Below are 26,361 nucleotides of genomic sequence, written 5' to 3'. Positions count from 1 at the left end.
ATGGAAAAAGCAATGACTGGTAAGAAGTGAATGGCATGATCCATTCCAAATCACAGACAGCAGCCTGAGTTAATAATGATGCAACTAAATTAAAGCGGAGGTTGCAGAAGAAATGAAAATTGCCTACCTTATGTTTTCCCTTCATTCTGCATGTGTCTACATCAGCTTGTCTAGATTTCCATGTCAATTTCTGCAATAAGAAAGAAATCAATTAGAACTCAGAGTATTTTTACTTTTGATTTCAGAAGTAGATGTCCCTTAGGGGAGACTAGCTTTTTAACATGCATTTATTGGAAGTTTTCTGCACTCTTTCTCCATAATTAATTCACTACAAGGAAGGTTTAGTGATGCGGAGAATTCATTTAACTTTGTTTTGTCTCCAATTCAAGAGACTGGAAAACCATACCTCTTTCATTAAAGCCTAAACTAACAGAATTAAACAACAGGCCAACTTTGAAAAATGTGTACTTTTCTTAAAAGTACTAGATGTTCTTTTAATTGATATTGCTGTACAAATCACAAGTGTCACTTATGGACTATGAATCTTCACTGGATTCTAAATGAAATATGCATTCCGAAAGACAACATTTTAGATCTGGAAAGAAATAGAATTCAGGTAATTCTTACCACTTCAATTCAGCTAACAAGCTCCAAGAGTTTTCACCTGTCAAGACACTGCTGACCTTATCTGCTAACACCCTTCCTCCAGAAGATTTACAGGTAAATCCCAGCCAGGGTGGTTTTTTTTTTTTAGCCGAGTATCAAAAATGGTCAAATGTGGAAGGCTTATTAATTATAATATAACTTTGTTTAAAATCACATGGCCTAAGATGGCATCACCTTAGACATTATGGCCATGATAGTTCTGGCAGTGCTCCTGATCAGTAAACTGAGGCACTGTGCATTCATGGAAGGGTCCAAGCTGAAAGAGTAACCAGGAATATTCATTTCCATTAAAAGCTTGTGCCCTCACTCTTTAATGAGTAAAAAAGTTCATCCCCAGCATCATTCATAGTTATAAGGAAGCACTGTCCCCTCCTCCAGTGGAATTCATCCAATGCCCAAATTTGTATGCTTTTCTGTTGGACCAAAGCTGAGTTTAACATATGTTATAAAATATGAATGCAAGGCAAAGGGGCTGAAGGGAAATGATTTTCAGTATATTCATGTTAACATACAGTGTAGCAATGAAGATAAAGCTTTTCATAATTTGAACGCAACTTCCCATGGAGATAATGTGAATACACCTACAAAGTGATGTTATAGTAAGATTTAGTCAGCTCTTGCATGAGTGAAAAAATATTTGTGCACATGAAAATATGTAACTTCCTTCTTAGGATGAAGGTTTCTGTAGACTTAATTGGGATAGTATAGCTGTTACAGAAAACTGCTGCATATAAATGAATAGATGTTTGACAGATGTTCCATCAGAGACTTCACTGTATTTCAGTACAGATTGCTTATCAGCCCAGCTAAACCACTTATCAGAAATCCACAGAAGACATGATTGCTATTCTAGCTCTCCCCAAATATGATTAGCAATGCCATCTACTTGCTTATTACAGTTTTACAGCAGTGCTGGCAAGTTTTTTAAAACAATGTCATCATCCTATTTATTTGAAGCTTGTTCTAGTGTCCTTGGTTTCTGGGTGATGATAAAAGCTACTTACTTTGCTAAAATAAATTTCTTCTGTATGTGATGTGTCCATATCAACAGTATAAATATGGTCTCTGTAAAGAAAAGCAAATGAATATGAAGTCAAATGGAGCAGTCAGGCAGTTTGTTGTCTATAACAGAGCTATCTATCACAAGATAATCCATAATCCATTTTCAAAACATCTGAGGTTTTACCAGGAAACATTACTGGCAGCATCTCCTGCTTCTCCCACAAAAGCATTTTCACATATAAACTGTTTGCCTACCCACCAAAGAAAAAAGAAAAGTGCTACAAAATTTCAAAGATTCTTTCCCAAAAGCACTTATTTGAACAAATGAGATTTGGGAAAGTAGATGAGTCTCACATGATTTCTGCTCTATCTACAGCAGATACCACAATCTAGCAGGCAGATATTTTTCCATATCCTGAAATCAGCTGCAATAGCTTTTGGGCATCCTTTGCTAGATTCCTGGGTTAGAAGTCACTGTGCCACATTTAGCCATTCTCCTCTCCTCTCCTCTCCTCTCCTCTCCTCTCCTCTCCTCTCCTCTCCTCTCCTCTCCTCTCCTCTCCTCTCCTCTCCTCTCCTCTCCTCTCCTCTCCTCTCCTCTCCTCTCCTCTCCTCTCCTCTCCTCTCCTCTCCTCTCCTCTCCTCTCCTCTCCTCTCCTCTCCTCTCCTCTCCTCTCCTCTCCTCTCCTCTCCTCTCCTCTCCTCTCCTCTCCTCGAATCTCCTCTCCTCTCCTCTCCTCTCCTCTCCTCTCCTCTCCTCTCCTCTCCTCTCCTCTCCTCTCCTCTCCTCTCCTCTCCTCGAATCTCCTCTCCTCTCCTCTCCTCTCCTCTCCTCTCCTCTCCTCTCCTCTCCTCTCCTCTCCTCTCCTCTCCTCTCCTCTCCTCTCCTCTCCTCTCCTCTCCTCTCCTCTCCTCTCCTCTCCTCTCCTCTCCTCTCCTCTCCTCTCCTCTCCTCTCCTCTCCTCGAATCTCCTCTCCTCTCCTCGAATCTCCTCTCCTCTCCTCGAATCTCCTCTCCTCTCCTCGAATCTCCTCTCCTCGAATCTCCTCGAATCTCCTCGAATCTCCTCTCCTCGAATCTCCTCTCCTCAAATCTCCTCTCCTCTCCTCGAATCTCCTCTCTTCTCTCTTCCTTTTTCCTTTTAAATATCTGTCTAACCTTAGCTGTTATAATTTGATTGACAATATATTAGACAAAACGATAGACACAAAACTATTCCCAGAAATCATTCTTTTCTTCACACACTGGTGGCCCAACTAAACTGTAAAATATTTCTCTGAAAAAAAGTTCACACTCTTTTAATTGCTTTTACTTTCCTATTTTCCTAAGATCCTGTCCCTCTCTACAATTAGCTGCCAATCTCTTCTTAGAAGGAGGAAAGAGGCATAGCTACTCAGGATAAGAGATATTTTTAGACATTCTCTTCTATGAACGCTGAGAACAAGGACAGCTCTGTGTAGAACCCAAAAGTTGAAAAACCCACCAACTCATCATGCTCATAATGCTGTAGTAACCAGCACATCAAATTGGGACTGAGATCTCATTTTCCCTTGAAATAAAATTGCAATTTTTTTCAACATGCAGAAAGCTGCACAGCTGGTATGATCTACAGCATTGGAGGGGTCTGCTGAAAGCAAAATATAGGTTCTTTCCATTTTAGAAATCCCTGCTGTCAAAGTTAGTTTCATTTTTATTGGGTTTTGAGGAAATGGTGCTAGTCTCTTTAAATAAGGCAAACACAGAATACTGCTACAAGAGAAATAAACAACACTTCTCTGAGGTGGAGAAAAGAGGGAGCATAGTGGTAGGGAATTGGCTTTTAAAAATTCGTCTCCTATGGAGCTTGAGGCTGTTTGCTTTGTAAAATGCCAAATCAAGGAGTTGATGGGTTTTATTCTCCTCCAGACTCTAAAACCAGAGCTGCCATTTGCTTCCAAGATTAGTTTAATACTTCAGTTTATTATTTGTCTGACTTCAGTGACAGAGCAGTGGTCAGGATTGGTTCTGGAACAAAATTACCTATTAGCACAATATCAGCTTCATAGATTACATCATGGTTCCCTTTTTATGTGCATTACTCTTTCTTGCTGCCACTCCTGCTATATAAAAGTGGGGGGAAAAATCTCTTGAATTGCAAATGAGGTGCAGGTGGACCTCTAAAACCCTTCTTCCCGCACAGCTCTTGATTTTACTCATCAGCCTCACTTTCCAGAGGTTACAACTTTTTCATTTTCAACAAGACAGTTAGAAAATACAGCAGCAGTACTCAGAAGGACCTGAGTTGTTTAGTTCCATTCTCAATGAAACAGTATCTAGAAGACTTACAAGTTCAAGCAACGGTTCAAATAAAACTCAGATGCTAAGTTACGAGATTGTTGGAAGGAAGGTTAGCATCAGGAAAATTACATATAATTTTCTCATGCCACAGAAGAAACACAGTTTCTGACAATGTCAGTAGAGAGCGAAAGAGCTGTCAGATTTGGGGGAGGATTCCCTAATCACAGGAACGTGGGATTGTCCTCCTCCTCCTTTTCCCACTGCTGCCCAACTCCTACTATCTACTAACGGTGATATGTGTACAGCTTACTGCTAATTAAGTTATTCTAACACAAATTTACTTAATCCTAGAGCTTCTGTTTTTCCCACCTCCAGTCAGCAGAAAAGAGTTTTGTTGCCATGGCATAATCTTGTCGAGGAAGGGAATTTAAATAATGCCACTGGCTGTGCACGACCCTTGGCACTCCGAGCACGGATTGGAAAAATGTAACTGCAAATGAGGAGGGAACCATCCCATACCCTGCTCTGCGCCTGGGTGGTTCATACACATGAGGGGTGGAAGATAATGTGAACAAAAGCTGCCACTGCACAAGACAATGGGAGGAGGAGAGACAGCAAACTTAGACAAGGGTGTGTGTGCCTGGGTGTGGGCAAGTGAGAGAGAAGGATGACGAGGGAGTACGCTTCCCACGAGAAAAAAGATGACAGAGCTGGTTCTTTGCAGACTGCAAGCCAGATAGTCAGACAGTAAAGCTTTATGGCCTTTGGCTGAGTTATTCTGATTTATATTCCCTGTGTATTTCTGTCTGATAACATGAAATATGCCTTTGTGAAGTGACACAAAACTTTACTTGGTAATAGCTAATACAGGAATCATGTATCCCATATCACAAAATAAGCAGTGGACTGACAGAAATTTTGTTCTATGCCAGTTGTTCATTAATAAAATGTAAACAGTTCTCAAATCTGAGTTAGCCTTTCTGGTGTGCTGAAACTGTCTGCAAAAGTCAACACTGGATTTTCCAAAACAAGCAAACAAAACCCCCCCAAATTAAACACAACAGCCCTAATAAAAATAAAACATCTCAGTATTTAACTATTTGTTTTGATTGTTTTTCAGATAAATAGGTGAAACATAAGCTTATGATCACTGTATTTCAATGCATTAAAAAAGCATGAAAGCAATATCTCATATAATAGCCCAAAGTTCTATTCAGCTACAGTTTTCAACAAAACTTGTTACAAAACTTAAAGGCAAGCACCTTTGCTTGTATACAAATTTGCTTCCAAGCTCTAGATTTACTACTGCCTTTGAAGGAAATGCAGAATTTGAATTACAAACTCTCATTCACACTAGATACTGAAGGATGACTCATTTTCTGAAGTTTGTTACTTACAGATAAAAATTACCTCTGAATTTCAACTTGTATCACATAGTCTTGTCAGCCCAGGAAGGACTTTATTCAGTAACATGGAGGAGGGAAAGAATATATGAAAGAGGTTTTGAGTTACTGAAGGGAAAAAAAAAGTGTAAGAAGATTTTTTTCATGCCTGCGTAAGCACAAAACAGACCAGGTCTTTATTCTTTTTAGTAGGTCACAAGATCCTAGGACTATAAAAGCGCTCTCATTGTAGCAAGCTGTTTTATACAAATAAGGAAGAATGCATATTCACATATTACTACATGCTATCCCCCAAATATTAGCATTCTTCATATAATTTGTGCACACAGTGGTTTCATATCCCAAAACTGTTCTCCGAGTTTTCCTGCTGTAATGCCAATTGTTTGGGCACTGAGACAGTCGAACTATGTCAATCTCAGCCTGGGAACAAACTATGAAAACAGCAAAGCAAAATCTGCAAAGAGGATTTACCACCATCTCACTGCAAATAATTTCCTAATTTAAAGGAAAACAAATAAGGAAAGCAAAGGGAGCTCCGTCATGAAAAGGAGGAAATCCTGCCACCACCTTTCAAACCTATTCAACCCTCTGCCCTGCCCCACTCATTATCCCACTAAACACAGCAAAAATACCATTCTTGGAACTCAGCCAAAGCACAGGGCTTTGCTTCGTGCTGTAGGGCTGACCTGTCCTTGTGCCCTAAGGCCACGGCCACCGCAGCTCCTGCGGAAGGATGCTTGCTCTGTGCCTGGACCCAAAGCAAGGTCCTGCCGTGAGAGCCCTGCCACCCAGACCCCATGCACTATGGGGTGTGCAAGGAGCCCCAGCAAGCTGCAATCAGCCAGAGCAGCTGTGATGGCTGGGTGAGGGAACAGATGTGTCCTTCTAACAGCCAGGGACATAACTGAGAATGTCACTCAGCGACTGTGCTGGTATAACACAATTACTGATTACGTGGTAATCCGCAGGGAGATGGGCAGGCAGCTTTCCCCCACAGGACACATCCGACCACCCAGGAGATGGGGAGTGGCTGTTTGAGAAGAAAGCCAGGAAGGTCCCAGAGGCTGCCAAGGGCTTTGCAGACAGAGCTGGTGGTGAGAAGCTGCCTGTTCAGCAGCTGTTCCCCTTCACTGTTGGCTATCCCACCCACCGCTTCTCCCATCTGCAGCCACAGCCTGGTTTTATGTGACACGTGCAGAAAGGTGCATATTTGTCCAATGGAGGACCAGAAAACAGGCAGGAAACAAGCTATTACTTGAGAGGCAGTGTGCAGGGAGTTCCCAAATAGGATCTGGGACCACAAGCTCCTAAACTGGACTACCCACCCTTGCTAATCTGGACCCATCTTGCACTCATTATGCATATCTCATGTAACTCCCACTCTAAGATCATCAATCTTGTTTGCTACCAACAGGTAGGGAGATGAAGTGTTAATATCAGATCTCTGCCGGGTTGGCAGCTGTGGAATGGGTGTAGACCCACTGAGGCTGATAGTGCAAGCTGAGCTAGGCAAACTGAATGGGTGCCTATATGTACAATTTTCATAAAAAGACATTCTCATGTCTGCACAGTATAGCTCTCCAAAAAAGTCGACCTTAAATTCAATTAACTATGAGGTAGCATGTTTGGTTCTTCTTTTTTTTTTTTAAGATACCAAAAACACGCCTAAATCAGCACAATTGCATACTAAAACTCTCATCAGAAAATACATCTGTGCACAGAAGAATTATTCTCTAAAATATGTGCTCATTATTGGTGAGCACAAGCGGAATATAATGGTGAGGACGGAATTGCTTCTCCACGGTCCTAAATTTTTTTTCTGGTAACCTCCCTCTTGCAGGTCTCAGAGGAAGGCAGAGGCATGAAGTGTTAAAGCAGGTGTAACAAAACTTTAGTTGATCATCGAGCAAGGTTTCTAATATGTCTTACTAACAGGCTGCAAAACTCTCTCTGAGTGCAAGACAATCCTAAAAATAGTGTCCATCAGAGAAGAACTTGGAATATTCCTTGTCTTATCCTTCCTCATCTTAAAGCAATAAGAGAGGAGTGGTGGAGCAGGAGGCTACTGACCTAGCAGCAACGTAGAGGGTCCTGTTCATGACCATGACAAGCTGGACATCCAGCCGGTGCCTCTGTGTGGTGTTCCGCCCTGGCTTGTGACCCACAAACACCGGATACTGTCTTGTATCTGTAGGAAGGAAAAAAATCAACAGGGTCAAAAGAGAGTAGCAAACTGAAATGGTGTTAACAAGAAGCACCATGGGGCCCAGCCATAGCCCAAACCTGCAGTGTCTGTTCTGTCCTGGAGGCACAGACTGGGGCTGGAAGGCATGAGCACAGAGAGCAGGAGAATTCTTCAACGTTACAGTCTCTGCAGCTGCAAAGTAGAAAGTCACCACCTTTGTAGAAGACAAAAACTGTGAATTTTTTGAAGCACAAAGCTGTTTTGGAGCTCTTGGCACACAGATACATGACACTTCCTCAAAGTTTTTCTTTCACTGCTTGCAGAGCTTAAATGCTTGCTCCTGGCTGCCAAAGCATGTCTATCAGGACAAAGCTGTTCCACAGTGGCCTGTCAGTCACCACAATGACTAGACTGGTAGTGGCTAAAGCAAAAGGTTTGGCTCTCATTGGCTCATACTGCCAGTTCCCTGGGTATTCTACGGGACTCAACTGCTGCCACGGAACATCTGCAGGGATTTCTGCAAATGGTGGTGATGCCTTGGGAAGGCTGACTTGGAACAGAGACTAGACAGAGCTAAAAGAATGAAGTAGGTATTTTTAAAAGGCCTTTAAGCGTACACCTTGGGCTGTACAAGTGAGCCTGACCAGGGCTACACACAAGGTGGGCCCAAAATGGTCACAAAATGGACGACCGGTGACCACGTCTCACAATTTTATAAGTTTTGGTCCATTTGCATGTTAATTGTCCAATTACAGCTTCAGATTATGAAGTCCCATCCTTCTTGTTTTCTCTCTTCAGACCACCGTTGTTTATGCTTTTGGGCCTGAAAACTTGTAACAGTTGTCCTTGGTCTCTATCTGGAGAAGGATTGTTTTGTCTACCTACTCTGTGAAGAGAGCTTACTAGCACTTAATACGAGGCTCAGAACTACACCCCTAGGCAGCACAGAAGCTGAAAAACATGAAAGCTAAAAATTAAGACATCAGTGGAGAATCACCACTTTAACTTTATGAAGTGAAAGTCACTGCACATTATTTTGGCAACCAGTCTGATACTCCAGTCCTTCTGGCAACTGGACAGCAACACTGATTGGAATCCCTGTACTGAGCTTATCAACAAGTCGTCTTTCCCTCCCAGTTCTACCAGTCAGCAAGAACACTTATTGTCTATGCCCATTCATTTTTTGGGGTGGGAACTCAGCACACACAGGGTGTTCCAGTGCTCCTCAGATAGGTGTACAACCTATTACATCATTGAAAATTTCTGATCAAGGGCCACTTCATACTCATGCATGTCATACGATCATGACATCTAGGTACACAAACAAGGAGCTGGTTAAGTAAATAAAATGACAGAAGACAAGAGGAGGATAATACTCTGATTAGCATTATCACCGCAGACCTGTTGCAAGTGAATGTTATACAGAGCTGACTAGCATCTAGCTGTGCCTTTTTCCCATTTGTATGCTTTCAAAAAAACTGCAGGTCTTTGGGAGAGACTATTTCTTCAGAAACTCATCTACAGCTTTAGTATTTTCAGCTATTGTCTTCTAAAAGCATTGTACCTGTTAAGCTTGGTCAAATATTGGTTCACAGCATGGCTTCAGCAAATAACCTCAAAGTGTCATGTTCCAGAAAGTCTGGTGATAAAATTGGATAGAAAAAGGAATTTCTCTCCAAACCAGGTGCTGAGAACTCTTGAAGAAATAAATGAAGACACCAGACAGGATTTACATTCAGAAGCTCAATCCTTCTGACCATGTCATACATGCAAAATGCCAGGTTTTATTGTCAGACTGTTTTCTGTTCATTAGTATTTCCTCTGTGACTCATGGATCTAGAACAAACTAGGTACATTCATGTCCACTTCAGCATGCCATGCTGCAGAGGAAAAATCATCCCATGTTCTATTTCTCCAAAAGGATCAAGCCTGGCAAATTTTTGCAAGAATGATTAGTACTACCCTTCTGGAGGGTGAAAATGTTGATGCTGAAGATCCAGTGGCCATGCTAACCATGTTTCACGTGCATTTGCTTCAGAGCAGTTCTTCCCTGTTGTTGTATCCTAGAGGTGTACTAGTGTTTGCAGCACATCAGCTGTGTCCTGGAGTCTTGTCTTTCAGACTGCTGTTACACAAGACAGACAAGTTCATGGGCACTAAGGCCATTCTGAAGCACAGTAAACACGTACAATTTTAAAACCAAATAAATTTCCTGAATAAAAAAAGCCAGCTCTTGGCTGACATGCTACTCTCTGACACATTTTTAGAGGCCCAGATGCTAAAGGCTTCCTTAAAAACATCTGAACCTTTGGGACTTTGAAGAATTTTCTTTGCCATTATTACAACTGAGCTGAGGCAAATGTGAAAGAATTAGTAAGTCAAGCCTGATGTACACAGTAAAATGCATAGAAAGCACTCCACCTGTTTAGTCAGCAGATCTCAACATGCAGCTGTTTTTGTTACACTAGATTTTGGACAGTTTGTCAGTCTCTACTGGTAGGAAAGGAGAGACTTTCTGTCATAAAAAAATTATTTGTCTTGATTTGTTTTTTAGCTACAATTCCATCTTAGGAAAAAAAATGCCTATTGCTCAAGCAGAATGCATATGAGCTTAAAGAAGTTCAATTATTTGTATTAGATTAACAAATAATAAGACCATGTGAAAAAGTCATGCTCCTATATTTAGGACTCAATTTACTGAGTATGTAAATTAGCTGATATGGGAGAAACCTAGAAAAAACAATTTTATCCACTGCAAATGTATTTAAGTAGTGTTGATTTGAAGTCCCCTGATCAGTACTAAATGAAGTCCTCTGGCTCCTTATACTTACAGTTGCCATGTGAAATACTGATAGGCTCAGAATCTTCTGGGAAACCAGCCCCAGCAAAGTGTAGCAGTGTGAAATATAGCAGCAAGGCTTCTGACCTCATAGTAGTTCAGCTGTGAGGCTTCACTTCTTCACTTCACCCTGTGGAAGACAAACAAGAGTTTAAGCACCTTCTGTTGGATCAGAGCTTTAAAGAGTCTGTGGAAAGCAGAGGGATCTTTTCTCCTCAAGCCTCTCACTGTACACGAGGAGGCGTGCTGTGTTTCTAAGCAGAAACTGCCCTGCAAAGCCAATTATGCTTCAGCCCATGCCCCTGCAGGGCCACATCTCGCTAGAGGATAGACCTAAGGACCTGTGTGTTACAAAAAATTTTCTGCCTCTGATGCTTATATGCAATAAAGATGCTTCATCTTCTGCACTGATCGGCTGCTGAAAAGAGTTTTCCAAGAAACATTTTATTTTCCCCTTCTTTGGTTTACATAATTAGAAAATGACACGATGACACACACCATAAATTAAAAAAAAACAAACAACACTACACTAAATTATTCTGGTTAAAAAGAGATTTAGTTATTCTACAGAACTGATTCATACCCTGTTGAGTTGTGAATCAAGTGAAGAAACACTGAGAGAGCTTGATGGAACATTCAGAACATGTCATTGGGCTTTACCATAAAAATATGTACCCATAAATTCAGGTGTCGTAAAACCAATACTCCAACTTGTGATAAAATAAGGAAGAAAAGAACTGTCTAAATCCAGCATATTTTTTCCCTTGTATTCCACTGATGCATTCATTCATTCAGATTTCATGTTGAAAAATATCCCTAAATCTTTGAGATAAAAAGAATCACTGGGGCCTTTGGATACAGTGAAAAAAACCAGCACATAATACAATAAATACTTCACAATTCCCAGGCAAATTTCACACAGACATCGATCTGTAGGGGATATCAGTGCAAAAGTGGGGTTTTCTTTTCATCCTATCCACAGTTTCAAACCTTTGATGTCGCCTGCCAAAGATTTCTTTTGAACAAAGATATTTTACAGTGGTCTCTCAGTCATTCAAGATTTGTGGGCAGAAAGTCAAACGTCATAACCTACATAGTCTTTGAAACTTAATTTGGCAAACAAAGTGCTAACTTGCCCCTTTGCAGCATTATTTAATATTAGATACCTGTGTCTCCTTTCTTGATGCCAAAAAAAGCATTAGCAAATCTTAAACTTGGATTCCTTAAAGCTGGATTCCTCATTTTTTAACCAATAGAAAAATGTCACAATAATTAATTTGCCTCATCAGATATTTGCTTTCAAATAAAATTTCAGTTGCTATAAATGGTGTGGAGCAGGGGATCTGTTGCAGGGTGATAGAGTCCATAAGGATTACTGATTTATTACACTCTCAGTTTTAGTCTATTATTATTTCAATACACAAATTGCAATTTTGGCTGATTCTCTATTTCTATTAACAAAATAGCTGAGAGACCAAGCTAGACCAAGACTAGGGAAAAAAAAATAATGTAAGGCAGAGACTGACACCTTAACTGAACAAAATTTCAGATAGATGGCGAAGGATAAAAATAGCAAGAATGAATGCAATACAATGCAGACACTGTCTGTCTATCATAACTTATAGGAGAATGCATGCTAAAAGATAGTACATACATGCCCCAATAGGAGTATTTCCATCTAGCACTGTTAAGCCAATAGTTCTGTGTGGTTACTGACACAGCTATAACTCCCTGCAGACACTTTCTTTATGCATTTCCTCCATTTGTCTTTTTAGTCACCTCTAACATTTTCCTTGAGTGTTAGCTGTCTGGGATAGAACCTGTTTCTTTCTATTTGTTGTCATTTGGGACCCTTTGGAATGCCCAAAGAAGAAATAAATAGCAGAAGTAAATAGCATGCTTGGAAAAACAGTTTTTCTCTAAAGGTTTTAATCAAAAGCAATATATACAAATTAAAGGGGTTAATTCCTTTATCTCTATGCAATTTTTCAAAATATCACTTTGCTGGTTTAAAAATTTTGCCCTTGTAAGTGCACTGCAAAATGACAAAACAAAATGCCTTACTACACAAACTGATTGAAATTGTTTTCTCCTTGAAATTGCTACAATCCAATGTACAAATCTTTTTTGAAATGTACTTGAGGAACAACAGTTGAACGGGAAGAACTTGGGAAGCAATCCAATTCTTCCACTTAAACTGTATTAATCTACAGTATCAGTCTGCAGGCTAACAATCCAAACCACTTGGCTCACAGTGAGACTCCAGAGAGTAAGAATAGCTGCTTTCTGTTGCTCCCTATCATCACAAAATCCACTATCTAACAACGTGTATGCTGTGAGGAAAGTGCCACAGTGCTGCAGACACAGCTCTGCCACTCCCCTTTGGAGCCTAAAAAACTTGTGCCATGGGTGATTCTGCACCATCATTCTCTACTTCTCATTCAGACATGTGAACTGCTCCAAGTAAATTTGTGCAGGAGACAGCTTCCAGGAAAGTGAACGGTGCCCAGCAAGCTTACTTTGTGATTTCATGTACACATTCTTGGGCCAGATCTGCTTTCTTTTACCTGGGAAAAAAACCTAACTGACAAATGCACTGACATGGATTGGTAAGTTTATAAGCATATGAAATTCTCTCTCCTTAAGGGGATTCTTTTGGAGAAGAAAAGAGGGAGAAGAGAGGAAAAAAGCATAATCCTCTGCTCCTCTGATGCCATCATAGTCATTCAAATTCACAAAATGTGTATGCAAAATATCTGCTTTGACATGTCAATAATTCAAGTGGACTACAAGTGTATCAGTACCAGGGCCAATAAACACTGAGAAAGACTAAATTGCATTCAAAGGCAGTTTTATTTCAGAGGTAATTATTCAAACATATTGTCACTTTTGCAGTTCTTACAATGGTAGAAAGAGCCATACTGTTTCAGTGGAATTTCAGAAAAGTGCTGATTCAAGAAGGTCACGTTTATTTTTAGTACAATTTTCACTGTGCTTAGGCCCCTGAGATTGATGCAAATGTTCTCACTCGCGACTGTGCTGAAACTACTTTTAATCAAAAGTGCTTGTGAACACAGTGTCTGATGAAGACAAGTAGTTAGACAGTGATGCCAAGTGAATACAGGCACTGTCTCAAAATGAAAGTTTTGCAAACATCAATGAAGAGCTCTCCATCATTCATGCAGAGATCTGAACTGCAATTCATTCTGGCCTGAACTAAGCCATACTGGTTGAGAGAGAACTGGTTCTGAGAACTCCAGTTCTCCTGGTTACAAACACCATTACTCTTGCTGGAGGAAGCTACTGTGACAAGAAGAGTGAGTCGCCATGGTCTTTTATTATCAAGCATGCTATTAAAATGCAGCCCTACAAATATTTAAGAGCATGTTTTATAATATGTGTCTAATCCAGTGACTTGTAGCCATCAAATTGGCAGAGTAGATTATATTTCTTTCAAGCTTCTAAACAGGCCCCCCCCCCCCCCACCCTCCAATAATCTTCTTTTTGCATTTCTAAACCAAGGAATATATGATTTTTTTTTTAAATATACACTGGTGCTCTGATTCTCCTTTCAGAAGCTGATGTTTCAAATACCTATGTAAGACATCTTGTTCTGGCCACTGACACACTCCCTCCTTTCTGTCGTGTTGTAATTAAGTATAAGCAAACCACATGATCTCTTAATGTACACAGAAATCAAAGTTTTGCCTTCTGAGGTGGAATAGGTTTCTCTATTTGTGCACTTCAGCCTAAAGATGAATCACTTCTAAATAGGATATTTGGATATTAGTATAATATAGTTGCTATTACTATTATTTTTACTTAGTCAAAGGCTATGTGTACATATACCTATACCTATAGCTATACACATAGACATACACATACACATACACATACATATAGGCATACATAACCACCCACATATACATGCTTGACATAGGATCATTTACTTCTGTAAAATTCCTGCTGTTGGTATGAAGAAGTTTCTGAAGCCAAGAAAGTAATGGTCATTTCAAAACAAGGAGAAAAATCTGGTTTTGCTGTGCCCAGTTCCTTCCAGGATGCCAATCCATGGATGTTCAAGCTAACAAGAAGCCACCATGATGAGCTTTGATTTTTGCTGTCTGATATTTTTAGCATTTACAGCAGTCTGGGTGGAAATGCATACAGAATATCTGCTTGGCTAAGGAAAGGATTACATGACTCCTGCCACAATGCCCTAGTAGGCAGGTTATTTTATCTACAGCTTTGTTCCAGAAGGGTTACACAAATCCAACAAAAAATCTAAACAGAAAAGTGAACTTCCTGGTAAACTCCATAAAAGTGCAAGATTTGATCCTGAGAACAAATTCAACAGCAACAGCAATGACTGCAAAGGCACATCTGTAATGAAAGGGATGATCTTCCATGTTAGAAAACCCCCGATCTTGTTGCTTCAACCTCACTGTACATTCAGCTAATCCCAGTGTAACTCCAAGAAAAATCAAAGTATGCAACCATGTCAGAATTTTCCCATGGCACAGTAAGACTGCTCTGTAATGAATAGATCTTGTTATATTCGTTTATTACAAAACGTCTTTCTACCATGATGGGTTGTGTTCCTACACAACAGCTGCACTGCAATCCACAAATTATTAAGCTTAATGTGAGAATCACCAGACAAAATTCCATGGTCTGTGTTACGCATGAAGCAAGGCCAGAAAACCTACTGGCTCTAAAAGCCTGTGACTGTCTTCAACAAATTCTTTCATTTCTACAAACATGTAGACATAATTTTTTCTTCGAAAAGACTGTCCAGCAAGGAGGAACAGCATTTAACCAAACATTGAGGAAACTAAAAGTAAAGCCAGATGAATTTGAACTACTGAATAAGGAAAATTGTACAAGAGGGAATGCAGCAGCCTACATGAATTGGTCCTGGAAATACTCAGCAAATAGCCCTTAGAATCATAACCAGCAAAAGCAAAAGTACCATTAAAAAGCAGGGAAGAAACTGATTTGAGTTTCATAACAGAGGTTAAGAGATTGGAGATTCTTTTGTGGTTAAGAGCTTTAAAGGCACACAGGTGATTTAGGAGCCAAAATCTTACTCCAGTGTCTCATCAAAAGAGACTCACAGAGCAAGCTCTGCCCTTACATAAAAAGCATGTATTAATCTACACAGCACATGTCTTGCTGTGCTGAAGGCAGAGCACCGAAACCAGCTGGCCAACCTGCCTGCTGCTCCCTGCTATGGTACAGATTTGCCTTTAACTGTTCAACGATTGCCTTCAACCTCCTTCAACTCCTTTGGCTAAATTTAAAACTGGCTAATTTTCCTTCGGAAACCTCTGAGTGGAAAAAATTGTCACATTATTTACCCTTTTAAATTCACAATACGTAGAAAGTGAAAGATAAGAGTTCTGTGCAAGTCAGAGGAAGGGATTAGGAATAATGCAACAACAAAAACAAAAGAGAGGAATACAACCTGAAGGCTGCAGCTCCCAGAGAAGGAGGAAATTTAGGCTGGCACCAGCAGAGCTGTTCAGGAGAGCATCTTTTGTCTATGCCTGCCTGTGTGATGTGTTAGCTGCTGCTTGGCCACCTTGCATGGCTGCACCAGGCAGCAGAAGGGCTCACGCAAAATGCCTGCTCTGAGTGGTGCCAAGGGGATCAGACAGATGTGAGTGAACAGAAGCTCAGCGGGTGCTTGGGAAGCTCCAGAGAGATGAGACACAAGTGGCTATCAGCAAGGCGCAGCATGAAGTGCCAGACACTGCAACTGAATTGGCAATGGCAGAGCAGTGTCTGGGATGGACAGCTTTTTCACCCTTGCTGTCCTTTCTCTACCAATTGCTGCTCAGTCACCTGAATGGTGGTGCAGGTGGCTACAGAGACTCAATGCCAGCTCCACGTCCATCATCACTACCAACTTCCAACATATTTTTGTGACCGATGGTGCAGCCATCATTCATCTTTACACTCCTGTTCTGCTCCTGTTGTCTGTACAGCTGGCCATACATTTCATGTGGCCAAAAAAGCACTATTGCACTCCAGGTAGCTGGCCCTTATGCCAGAGAGACTGGTGCATGAACACATTGGGGTAATCACCTGTACTCCTTCAGATCTCATGGTAACAAGGAGGTGCTCCTGAACACTGGTGATGGGGGGAGGCAGTGGCCAAGGGAAGCCCACACCTGTCTGGCAACACTGTGGACCCTAAATTATGTGTATGAGGCATCACTATCACATTTGTGCATATCAGAAAGTTCTCCCTGACTATAAGAGGACTGCATGGGTGCCCTCTGCTATACATGCTTTACTAGCATTTTAATTGGATTCAGTACTGCTTACTCATGGCCCAGCTGCTGTGGGCCTCATGCCAGAGATGACGACCAGACCCAAGGGAAAGACACCAATGAGTGGTTTTGCCTCATATAGTAAGCAACAGTGCCTACCTTCACTGAAAAGAATAATACAAACTTCATTACTAGTTTAATGAAATACAGATATATGGGCCATGCCCATATACACAAAGACTCACTCAGTCTCACAAAGACTTGCAAAAATGCATCTAAAATAAAATTTCTGCCCAAATACAAAATATTTTCCAGCAAGTTTCAGGGGTAATTGCTTGTTTTGTTCAGATTTATGCAAACCAGAGTCTATACCAACTTTCCTCTCCCCTCATTTGCACCTTTACAAGGCCGTACCTTGCACAATAATGTCACCTATGATATGTGATATCACTACCTCCTGCCTCAGTAAGCCATAAACTGAAGAGATTTGGACAACCCCCAGGCAGCAGTGATGAACCCCAGCCTGTCAAACAGGAGTAGCAGGTGTCAAGTCAGTAGGCAAAACTCAGCATGCTTAATATGCTGGCAACCTGTCCTGTCAAGATCCACATTGCTGCTCCCTCCAGTGCAGCGCAAAAAGAAAATGCAAAGAACAAATGGAGGCCTAAATAGAAGAAACCTTCTTCTGACCTGAGCAAGACATCTCTGATGACTGCAGCGTTAACAGGATGCTGCTGTTCAGAGGAGAAACAGTCACAAGGAAGATGAACATCTCCCAGCTGGAATTAGAAGCGTCTCAGGCCTATAGATATTGGTTGTAACCTTTACTGTAAACAGTCCACAGGGGCCTCATCAGCCACCTGTTCAGTGATATTTGCATTGAAATATAGAGCCAACGCAAACGAGAAAATGGCCACAGTTCCTTGCTAAAGCATCTGCTCTCTCAAGATGCAACTATCTGTGCATCACCAGCAGCAGCACAGGTACAGATATTAAAGGAAGGGGTAATTCAGTGGCACTAACTCTCTCACATGGTTCTGAAATAATAAATGCTCCATTTGTCATGATGTTGATGGTGGTGGTAGTGATATTATACCATGCAATATTTCACTTTCTAATAATTGCTCAGTTTTATACTGAAATCAAGCTTGCCAAAACTGGGAGGAAAGCCATCTGTGCCTGGAGAATGACTGCCAGAAACATTTGCAATTTTATTTTGGGGTTATAGACCTGCAGAATGGAACAAAGGCAATGCTTAAATAACTTCTTTCACTCAACACCCCCAATCATATAGAGCAATGGACCTAACTCTGGAACAGCTTGGTCAGTCATTACAAAGATGTCTTTCTTATTTTTAAAAGTCTTACTCATTTAAGAGGTAAAAATAGCTCTATTGATTATTTGTGGGACTTCAGTAAAACTCTGTCAAGATTCTGAATTGACTTGAGAGCTAAATGTAGCAATCACTGCCTTTTGAAAGGAGACAAGACCATCTCTAATATATACTTTGCTGTTTCATCTTGGCATGTTTAATAGAAAACAGATACACTACCAGCAACACCATTACTCTCTACAACACTCATTTTGCCTGGGAAATATCAGTGCCAGTCAACTGACCTTCTATCCCCTCATCTGATAGATGGAATAAAAATTATATAGCTGCAGGTGACCCAAAGATGTAATGGGAGAAAAATGTGTCCTTCCTTGGTTTTCTTCTCCTTTTGGACAGCAAAGGTAAAACACCAAGTCCGGTATGTTTTCACAAACAACACTTAAAAATGTCACAGATTAAATGTTAGACACGGCCCTGCAGGCATTGTCTCAGCTGCCACATGAACATTGGAGGGCTCGTAGAGAAAGGACAAGGGGAAATGGCTTCAGCCTGGCACAGTGCTAAGGCACTGGAAAAAGTTGCCCAGAGAAATTGTGGAGGTTCCATTGCTGGACGTGCCCAGTGTCAGGCTGGGTGTCCTTTGAGCACCCTGGTCTAGAAGAAGGTGTCCTTGCAAAGGTGTTGCAAGTAGATAATCTTTAAAACCCTTTCTAACCTAAACAATTTCATGATTCTGTGACTTTAATATCCGCATGTTTAGAGCTCGGTGTAATCACAAATAACTCTCATTTTTGTTGAGAGTACTATATTGAGAAATAACTTTCTCTTTTCGTTAATACAAGAAACACTCAAGCACTTAAATATGATCCCCAGCTATACTCTTCAGGACACTTGTCCCATTCACTTGAAATTGAAGTGTCCATGTTTTAAAGTGATGAAACACTAAAGAAATGTAAATCATCACATTTAAGTCAGCTGTTAATCAAAGCACACTGCTTAGCTGTTGGGCAATTTAGCTGGTTCTGCTCCTAAATCCGTTTATGCAAAAAATCAATTCATTAACCTGCCTTGATTTACCTAGAGAAAAATAGCAAATTTTGTCAGGTTATTTTTTAAAATGGCAGCAAATCAATTCTGTCATGAAGTACTTTGACATCACATTAAAGTATACACCTACCCTAAAATGTGAATGAAATCTACTTCAAATCTCAAATACATTACCATTTTCATAACAATTACTCCAGCAGTGGAAAACACACTGCCTGAAAATGACAGTCACCACTGCAGAGTGCACCAATTGTCCCACACTGCAACAGTCTAGTCATGGCAGGAAAACTTAGCATCATGTTCTGGGCAGGGATGCTCAGCACAAGGACACAGTGTGGTCAAGCAAGGACCCTGATGGATAAAATAAAAAAAATCCAGATAAGAAAGGAGTTCTCTCTATATATTTATAATTTTAGCCCCTAATTTTTATGAATTAGTTATATCTAGTTTCTCTATACTTTACAGAAAAGTATTAAAGAAAAGCATGAGATAATACAAAACCCCAAAATGCCCAAAACAAAAAGTGTCTAAAAAACAAATGCAATCCCTAATGGAATATATTAAAATAGCTGTGGATAGGCACAGGTAGAAGGAAAAACCAGAAGACTCCAAGTACTAAGAAAATAAAAGTTAAGCACCACCTCTGAAATGTCTCTCTCTCAGACAACCATCCGCTCCTGTGTGCCCATACAGTGACAGATATTCACCCAAATCTAAAAGGTTCAGATAACAGGAAAGGTTTTCCTGTTAAAACTTTAGAGCAATTTCATAGATCCTTATCTTTCAGGATTACTTTTCATTGCCAATGTTTTTTTACTGATGTTTTTGGAACCTTTAAAGGAATAGAATAAATCTGACTCTAAGACAGAAAATCTATTTAGTTTGCTTTTGCTCTGAGATGAGCATGATGCCTATAACAATCTAGCACCTGCAGCTTGCTAGTAATTGCTAATTGCAAGTGGCAGACTCTGAGCTTTGTTCTGTCTGTATTCATGCCCAATAAATTCGCAAAATTTAAATCATATAAAATGCAAGCAGCTTTATGGAGAAGTCAATACTAGAAAGCACCCTATCCCCAAGAATGCCCTTTGGGTAAAGAGATCACCTCAATATACCAACATGGCAGATTTTCCACTCTCCTCTTCATTCCAGTTCAGAGTTATAAAGAAGACAGAAGGCATAGCAAGAAGTCAACAGATACTTAAGAAATATAGTATTTCCAGGACAGTGCTCAGACAAAGGGTACTGTATGCTAACCTGGACATAAGGTTAATTATTGTAATTCAGGTATTTTAAGGGAAAATTCTATATGCAGGTATAATCAATAAACCTCTGAATATAAAAATCACAATTCCTGTAACTAATAGAATAGTTCAAGAGAACTTTAATTACTGACGGTCTGTAATTGAGAGGAAACATCAAATATCTGATGTGATTGCATGGGCAAACTTAAAATTGAGGCGGTGTGGGTCAGAAAATTAAGAAAAGAGACTATAGTTAGAGTAAGATGAGTTCCTGCACCACAGAAATACACTGCTGACACACATTCACCCACATACTGAAGAATACAAGCATCCTTACACATTTGTTCACACCTGCTTCTTAGCACAGCATGAGGCAATTAGAGCAGCACAGTAAAGGAAGTCAAAGCAGCATTGACAAATGCCTGTAGTACAAGTTACAAAAGCAGTAGCTCTGTTATTATTTGCTTTGCTTCTTTGGACAAGCTATGGAGAAAAAGGTTCAGTGCAGCAAGGGAGAGCAAGCCCACTGAGTATGACTGCCTGAATGGGGCATGATGGATGAGCTTCCTTGCAGATAGGAAAAGCCTCTAATCCATTCTCCGGCTCATTGCTAGAGCGAGGCAAAGTCATTCTCTTCTTCTACGGGAAATGACCTCTGCCTTTTTGATACCACGTGCAGGGTTTTGCAAAGGACAATCCAGACTGTCACCCAGATGAGACGGCAGCCTGTTTCCAGGTCCCACACTAGGGCGGGCTCAGCTATGCAGCCCAAAGCCCTGAAGCAAGACAAAGATGTTTCTATATTGCTTGTGCTTCCTATGGCTATTTTAGGAATGATTGCATGCATTCAGGTTCCAACAACAAGTAGTGAGAGACACAGGAAGAGAAGTCATTTTCACAGCATCAGCACTCAGCTAGTGACTGAAACTGAAACACTTCTAATACTCCAGAGAATAATTTTATGGAGCTGAAAAATCCTACTCTGTGTGTAACAAATAGATTTCAAGCATCATCCCAGCAATGAAGTAATATCCATCAGCATCAGGATGGGAAGACACTTGCTCTGGGGTTCACTGATGCAAGTTTGACTCTAATCAAAATACCAAGGCTTTTTCAAACAACCAAGGACCTGTTCCCAAACCTCCTCCTCACCCATGCCCTGCAACTTCAGTCTGTAATGGTGGGTGACACAGGAAAAACAATGATTCATTAGACTGCATCTAAGTGAATTCAGCAAAACTGCTTCATGAGTAGTAACGCACAGTTAAGGGTTTTTAACCAGCCTCCCAGGTATTTTTTTAACCCAAAGGAATCCTTCCTAGCCTGCCCAACAGAACTGAAATTCCTGTGCAGGAACAAGGAAGATGACTGCATAGCCGACGAATGGCTGCTGTTATTTCTTACTCTGCAGTTCTGCTGCTTATGTGATTTATATCAAATGCTGCAGAGAGAGTTTCCTCTAACTGTACATTGGCCTCCATAGTGTGGACATTGAACTGATCAGTTGCCAGGAGCTGATCTACAGCCAAGACCCAAATTCCTGCCAGCATTCAGAAGGAAAAGAGTGCACAAAAGAACTCAGCCCGGAGAATCAAATTACTTTTCAACGAGACTTAAGGCTGTATGCACGGACTGTGCTGAATCTACTAGAAAAGGCTGAGGAGATCCAGGTAGGTGTCAAGGTGTGCTGCTCACAGCTGCAGTCCCCCCCATGCCTCACAGGCTGTGCCTCCCTGCACAACCACAGAACAGAGACTCCCAGCTCGCAGCAGTCGCACGGTGGACACACCAAAGGGCATCGGCTGGTTTTCGTTTGCGCCAGTGAAAGAAAATGCTCACACCAACATCCGCGGGATTGCGGAGCACTGATTCCCGCTGGACTCCAGAAAGACCTGTAGCTGCTCTACGGCTTGTACCATCTGCATCAGCTCACACATGAGGTTGCTTTGCCTATTTATAAGCCTTCTAGTTATAGAGAATTGTATATATTTAACACTTTCACTTTCACACTAAAGTACGCATACTTGGATGAAGACTCAGTTAAATTCTGCTAACTTTATATGGGTTTTGGGCAAAGTCTCCCATCTAATGTTAGGAAATGGAAATAACCGCATCCAAATGCCCTGTGGAGTTTGAGGTTTTATCTAATCTTTTAAAAGAAGAAATTTTTCTTTTGGTTTGCATTGTTACTCTCTTAGAGAAAGAAAGCAGATAGTCTTGATCATGTTCTACTGTACTTCTTTTAGTTAAAATTCTCCTGTGAGAAATCCAAAACAGAATTATTTTACTGTGGTAAACATCACTAGACCAGCTTGAAATACAAGAGATTCTTTGCATAAGCATTCCTATAGTCAATATATGCTTATGGAAAAGTCAATTTTGCAATGTCCATGACCATATATATTCATAACTTCTGGTATCCTGAACATTACCAATAATGCCAAAAAGCGTACTAGGATGGTTCAATAATAACAGATTTTTGAGAAATCTCCTCTCAATGACTTGCTGCAACAAAGAGATCTGAAGAATACATTTTCAGGCACTTTTCTGATAGAAAAATGTATCTTTAAAAGAAAGCACTTAACTCACAAAATCTTTTCTGGAAGATCTGAAGGACCCTGTTACCTGACACCTTAGCACCAGCTTTTCCTAGACATCAGTCATAAAGGTACCTTGTTGAGACAGACAAGAGTTTCTAAATGCTTTGACAAAACTTTCAGAAAGGAGAAAGACCTTTACTTAGTTCACTTACCAGCAAGCTATACTTCCTACATATGAAGTCAGAAAAAGTCCAGCCACAGAACAAACTGCCCTCTGAGAACATGCCAAAGAAAAAGATTTATTTCGAAAACCCCCAACACATGAATATTGAGTGTGTTCTCACGTGCTGAAAGCACAGAGGAAAAAAGCTGTGAATTTATTGATAATTTACCTCATTATACACCAATGTCTACGATAAAACCACTCCTCCATGTAGAGCCAGAAAGCAGGTTTTTTCTGTCAGAAAATTACCATGCCTTTTTTCCCCCTGGGATCCTAAAAGTATCTCTTGCTGTCCCAGGCAGGAAGAAACAACCTGCACAGATTTGCATGGAGGAGCGTGTAGACAGGATGGGCAACAGAAACCTACAACTAGCAAGATGGAGTTGCAAACTGGCAATGCTCCACAATAAAGTACTTTTATGAAGAATGGGACTGGTTTGTGAGACTGAAAACTCTGATGCCTCTATGATAAAGACTATGAAGAATGCTTGTATGTTCCCTTTCTGAATCCCAAGGAGCTCTCCACAAACCCTTCCCAGCACAGACATGTAGGGTCTCTCCTCATAAAAGGACTTGGCTTTCCTCACGCAAGAACAGATTTGGCTTTCCTAATACCGGAACAGATTACTCCCCTTCTTCACACACACCCTTACGTTCCTCAAAAGCTTAGAACATTATTTCTGCTGCAGGCTCATGGGGACAGATGGTATCTTCCCTCTTTGTTTGGACAGCTTAAAGTAGATTACTTGTGCTTCCCATAAATAAAAATCTAGCACTTGATGTTCAAAGGATGACCAAACTTGGAATATATCTTTTAATGTACATTTTAATTAAGCTGACTTGTGACTTAGTTTCTCTTAGCTGAATGTTGGTAAGCTCTGAAGGTAGGTATTATACAGAAAAACCAGGATGGAGAGATGTGGTTGCTTTCTCACAGGTGCCGGACAATGGAGAAGATGGTGTTAGCGTAGGAAAACATATAACCACACAAAGGTGATCATATGCGGTTCTTTATTTGAGCACACGGGACACAGGGGCATGCAATGCCCAAATGTTGTGCCCAAGAATACAGAGTCGATTTGTGATTTTTATAGTTTCAAATTATACATATGTTAACTAGCCTCCACCCCTAGATACTGGTTATCCTATTTCTTAGTTACTATCTTAAATCATACCCATGCTTTACCCTGCGTTCTACTTGATTTGGTTAAAACAATGCTTCTCAATTATCTCCTGGGCTGGAGTCACACTTGAAACAATAGTATGAAGCTAGTTGCAGAAGCTGACGTTTGTTCTAAAGCCAGGCTATGTCAAATTCAGATTGTGCGTCCTCTACCTTCCCCCCGTCAACTACCCGTGGTTAACTTAGACAATTTTTTAACCCTCCACTATCAATGGGAGAGCAAACTTCTTCTTCCTGGAGTCACCAGGCACATCCCTTCTTTTTCTGTCATAGAGACAGATCAACTCCTATGCTCTTTCTTAGTCAGCAGAGCTGGGTACTCTCCTTTCCTTTGACCTGCCAGAGATAACTGTTCCACTCAGCCTGGAACAAAGCATGTTGCCCTGTTGTGTGTTCCCCAGGGGCAGGACACAGTCATCCAGAAGAATTTTGCCTGACTGGAAATGAAAATGAAGACAGAAATCTTTTCAGCACAACTCACACTTCAATCTCTTCTCTTGCTCTGAAGGCACAGAAGTACACAAGGTCAAACATGTTAGGACAAAAATTCTGAGCCATGCATACCTTGTGGAGTCCTCCTGCCCAGTTCTCAAGTAGGAATAATTAGACTCTGTGAACCCATATGAACAAACTGAAAAAACCCCTCTCATTTTCAATTTGCTGGTTTCAAGGTATTTATAATGCAAACACAGACAAAAGGTATGCTCTTTTTTATGACAAGCCTGAAATAAAGCAGCTGTAATTAGCAAAATCAGATATCACATCTGAGGTAGCACAGTTTGCAATGCAAGGATAAGAAACCTCTCCCTTTGGGCTAATTCAGCAGCAAGCAGACTTATGTCCTTCCTTCTTAGATTTTTTTCTCTTTGACTCTGCATATAGGTATATCTATACAATAGATGGATGAATTGATGATTTCCTACAATAGCAATTTGATTATTTATTGCTACTTTGTCACATACTCATCACACATCACCTACACCCAAGCAATGTCCTGCATCAGTTGAACGAAACTGTGCACTAAACAGCCCGGCCAATGTTATAATTTCTATTGCTGTCTGGACCCTCCTATAAACCATAGGACTGTAAATTACTTTCTGTCTGCCTTTGTTGAAAAAAAATGAAGTTTCAGCTACAACCCATACGGCAAAATACTGCTTGGGATTAAAACAGTATTACCAATACAAAGAAAAAAAGGAACACCATCAGCAGATATTACTGTACTGGAGCTCATTTTTGTTATTCTTTCCTCAACTTGTGTTGCTAGGTGCTGTGCAATTTTTATTAAAAAAGGCCTCGTCTTGAGAAGTTGTCCATATAGATGACACACACATGTGTGGATAAAGGAGATTTAAAAAAAAATTACTGGTATCAGAAAAGATGTTCCCAGCTGCAATTCTCCTATTTCAAATACATAAGTCTTCTTTGGCCCCATTTTTTCTCTAAGCAAACATTTTAGCTACTAAACTGCAAAAATACTGACTGCATTTCTACAGCATAACAGTATCCATAGCTGACTTCGATCACCCCAAACTTCTTACATCAACATTTTGGGCTCAAATGAATGCATTCAACTGCTGACCTCCAGCCCAGTACCAAGTCCTTAAATCATGCACACATGCACACAGATGGGACACATTCCCCAAGACAGAGGAGGTATTGCTTGCAGTTTCAGTGGGGACACAGCTTTGGAGCACAGTTTTGCACTTCAAGGAGCACAAACATGGTGATTCAGCTCACTGAAAATATTCAACTCAAAATCATGCATTTTTTTCAGTTTTTCCATCATTATCAACTGATCTGTCAGAGCAACATTTTTTCTAGTTATACTTACAAAAGCCACACAAATAACAAAAGAGTTGTTACTGAATCTTTTTCCTAATCAGCAGATTTTAGAAACACTGATGTTTGAGAAACCTTGTCCAGGACCTGGAAATAGACTACAGAATTAACCCCTCAGTCCTGCTTCAATACCAAGATGAATGATGCCCCACATATTTAAGTTGTCTTATGAAAGATTTCCATCATTCTGTCCAAACAAGCAAGTTAAATTATGTTTGATTGCAAGACTGAGACACCTGGGCTTAAACAGAATCATCTAATCATCAAAACAAATTCACATTTAAAAGAAACCTCAGTC

At 40.5% G+C, this 26,361-nt stretch overlaps 1 protein-coding gene across 2 annotated transcripts in view; it reads right to left on the bottom strand.

Moving 5' to 3' along the window:
- Nucleotides 1-26,361, bottom strand: part of SEMA6A (semaphorin 6A) — a 117,735-nt gene that overhangs the window by 57,247 nt on the left and 34,127 nt on the right. For both annotated transcript variants that reach the window (XM_063422272.1, XM_063422273.1), the window contains exons 2-5: nt 10,366-10,503; nt 7,420-7,537; nt 1,671-1,731; nt 128-190 (exon numbers count right to left, since the gene is read on the bottom strand). In XM_063422272.1, coding sequence (XP_063278342.1) covers nt 128-190; nt 1,671-1,731; nt 7,420-7,537; nt 10,366-10,465 — 342 coding nt within the window. In that variant the 5' untranslated portion in view covers nt 10,466-10,503. The remainder of the gene's footprint in view (nt 1-127; nt 191-1,670; nt 1,732-7,419; nt 7,538-10,365; nt 10,504-26,361) is intronic.

The sequence above is a fragment of the Prinia subflava genome, chromosome Z, assembly GCF_021018805.1.
Source record: "Prinia subflava isolate CZ2003 ecotype Zambia chromosome Z, Cam_Psub_1.2, whole genome shotgun sequence".
Taxonomy (NCBI): domain Eukaryota; kingdom Metazoa; phylum Chordata; class Aves; order Passeriformes; family Cisticolidae; genus Prinia; species Prinia subflava.
This window is presented reverse-complemented; position numbering and strand designations above follow the sequence as displayed.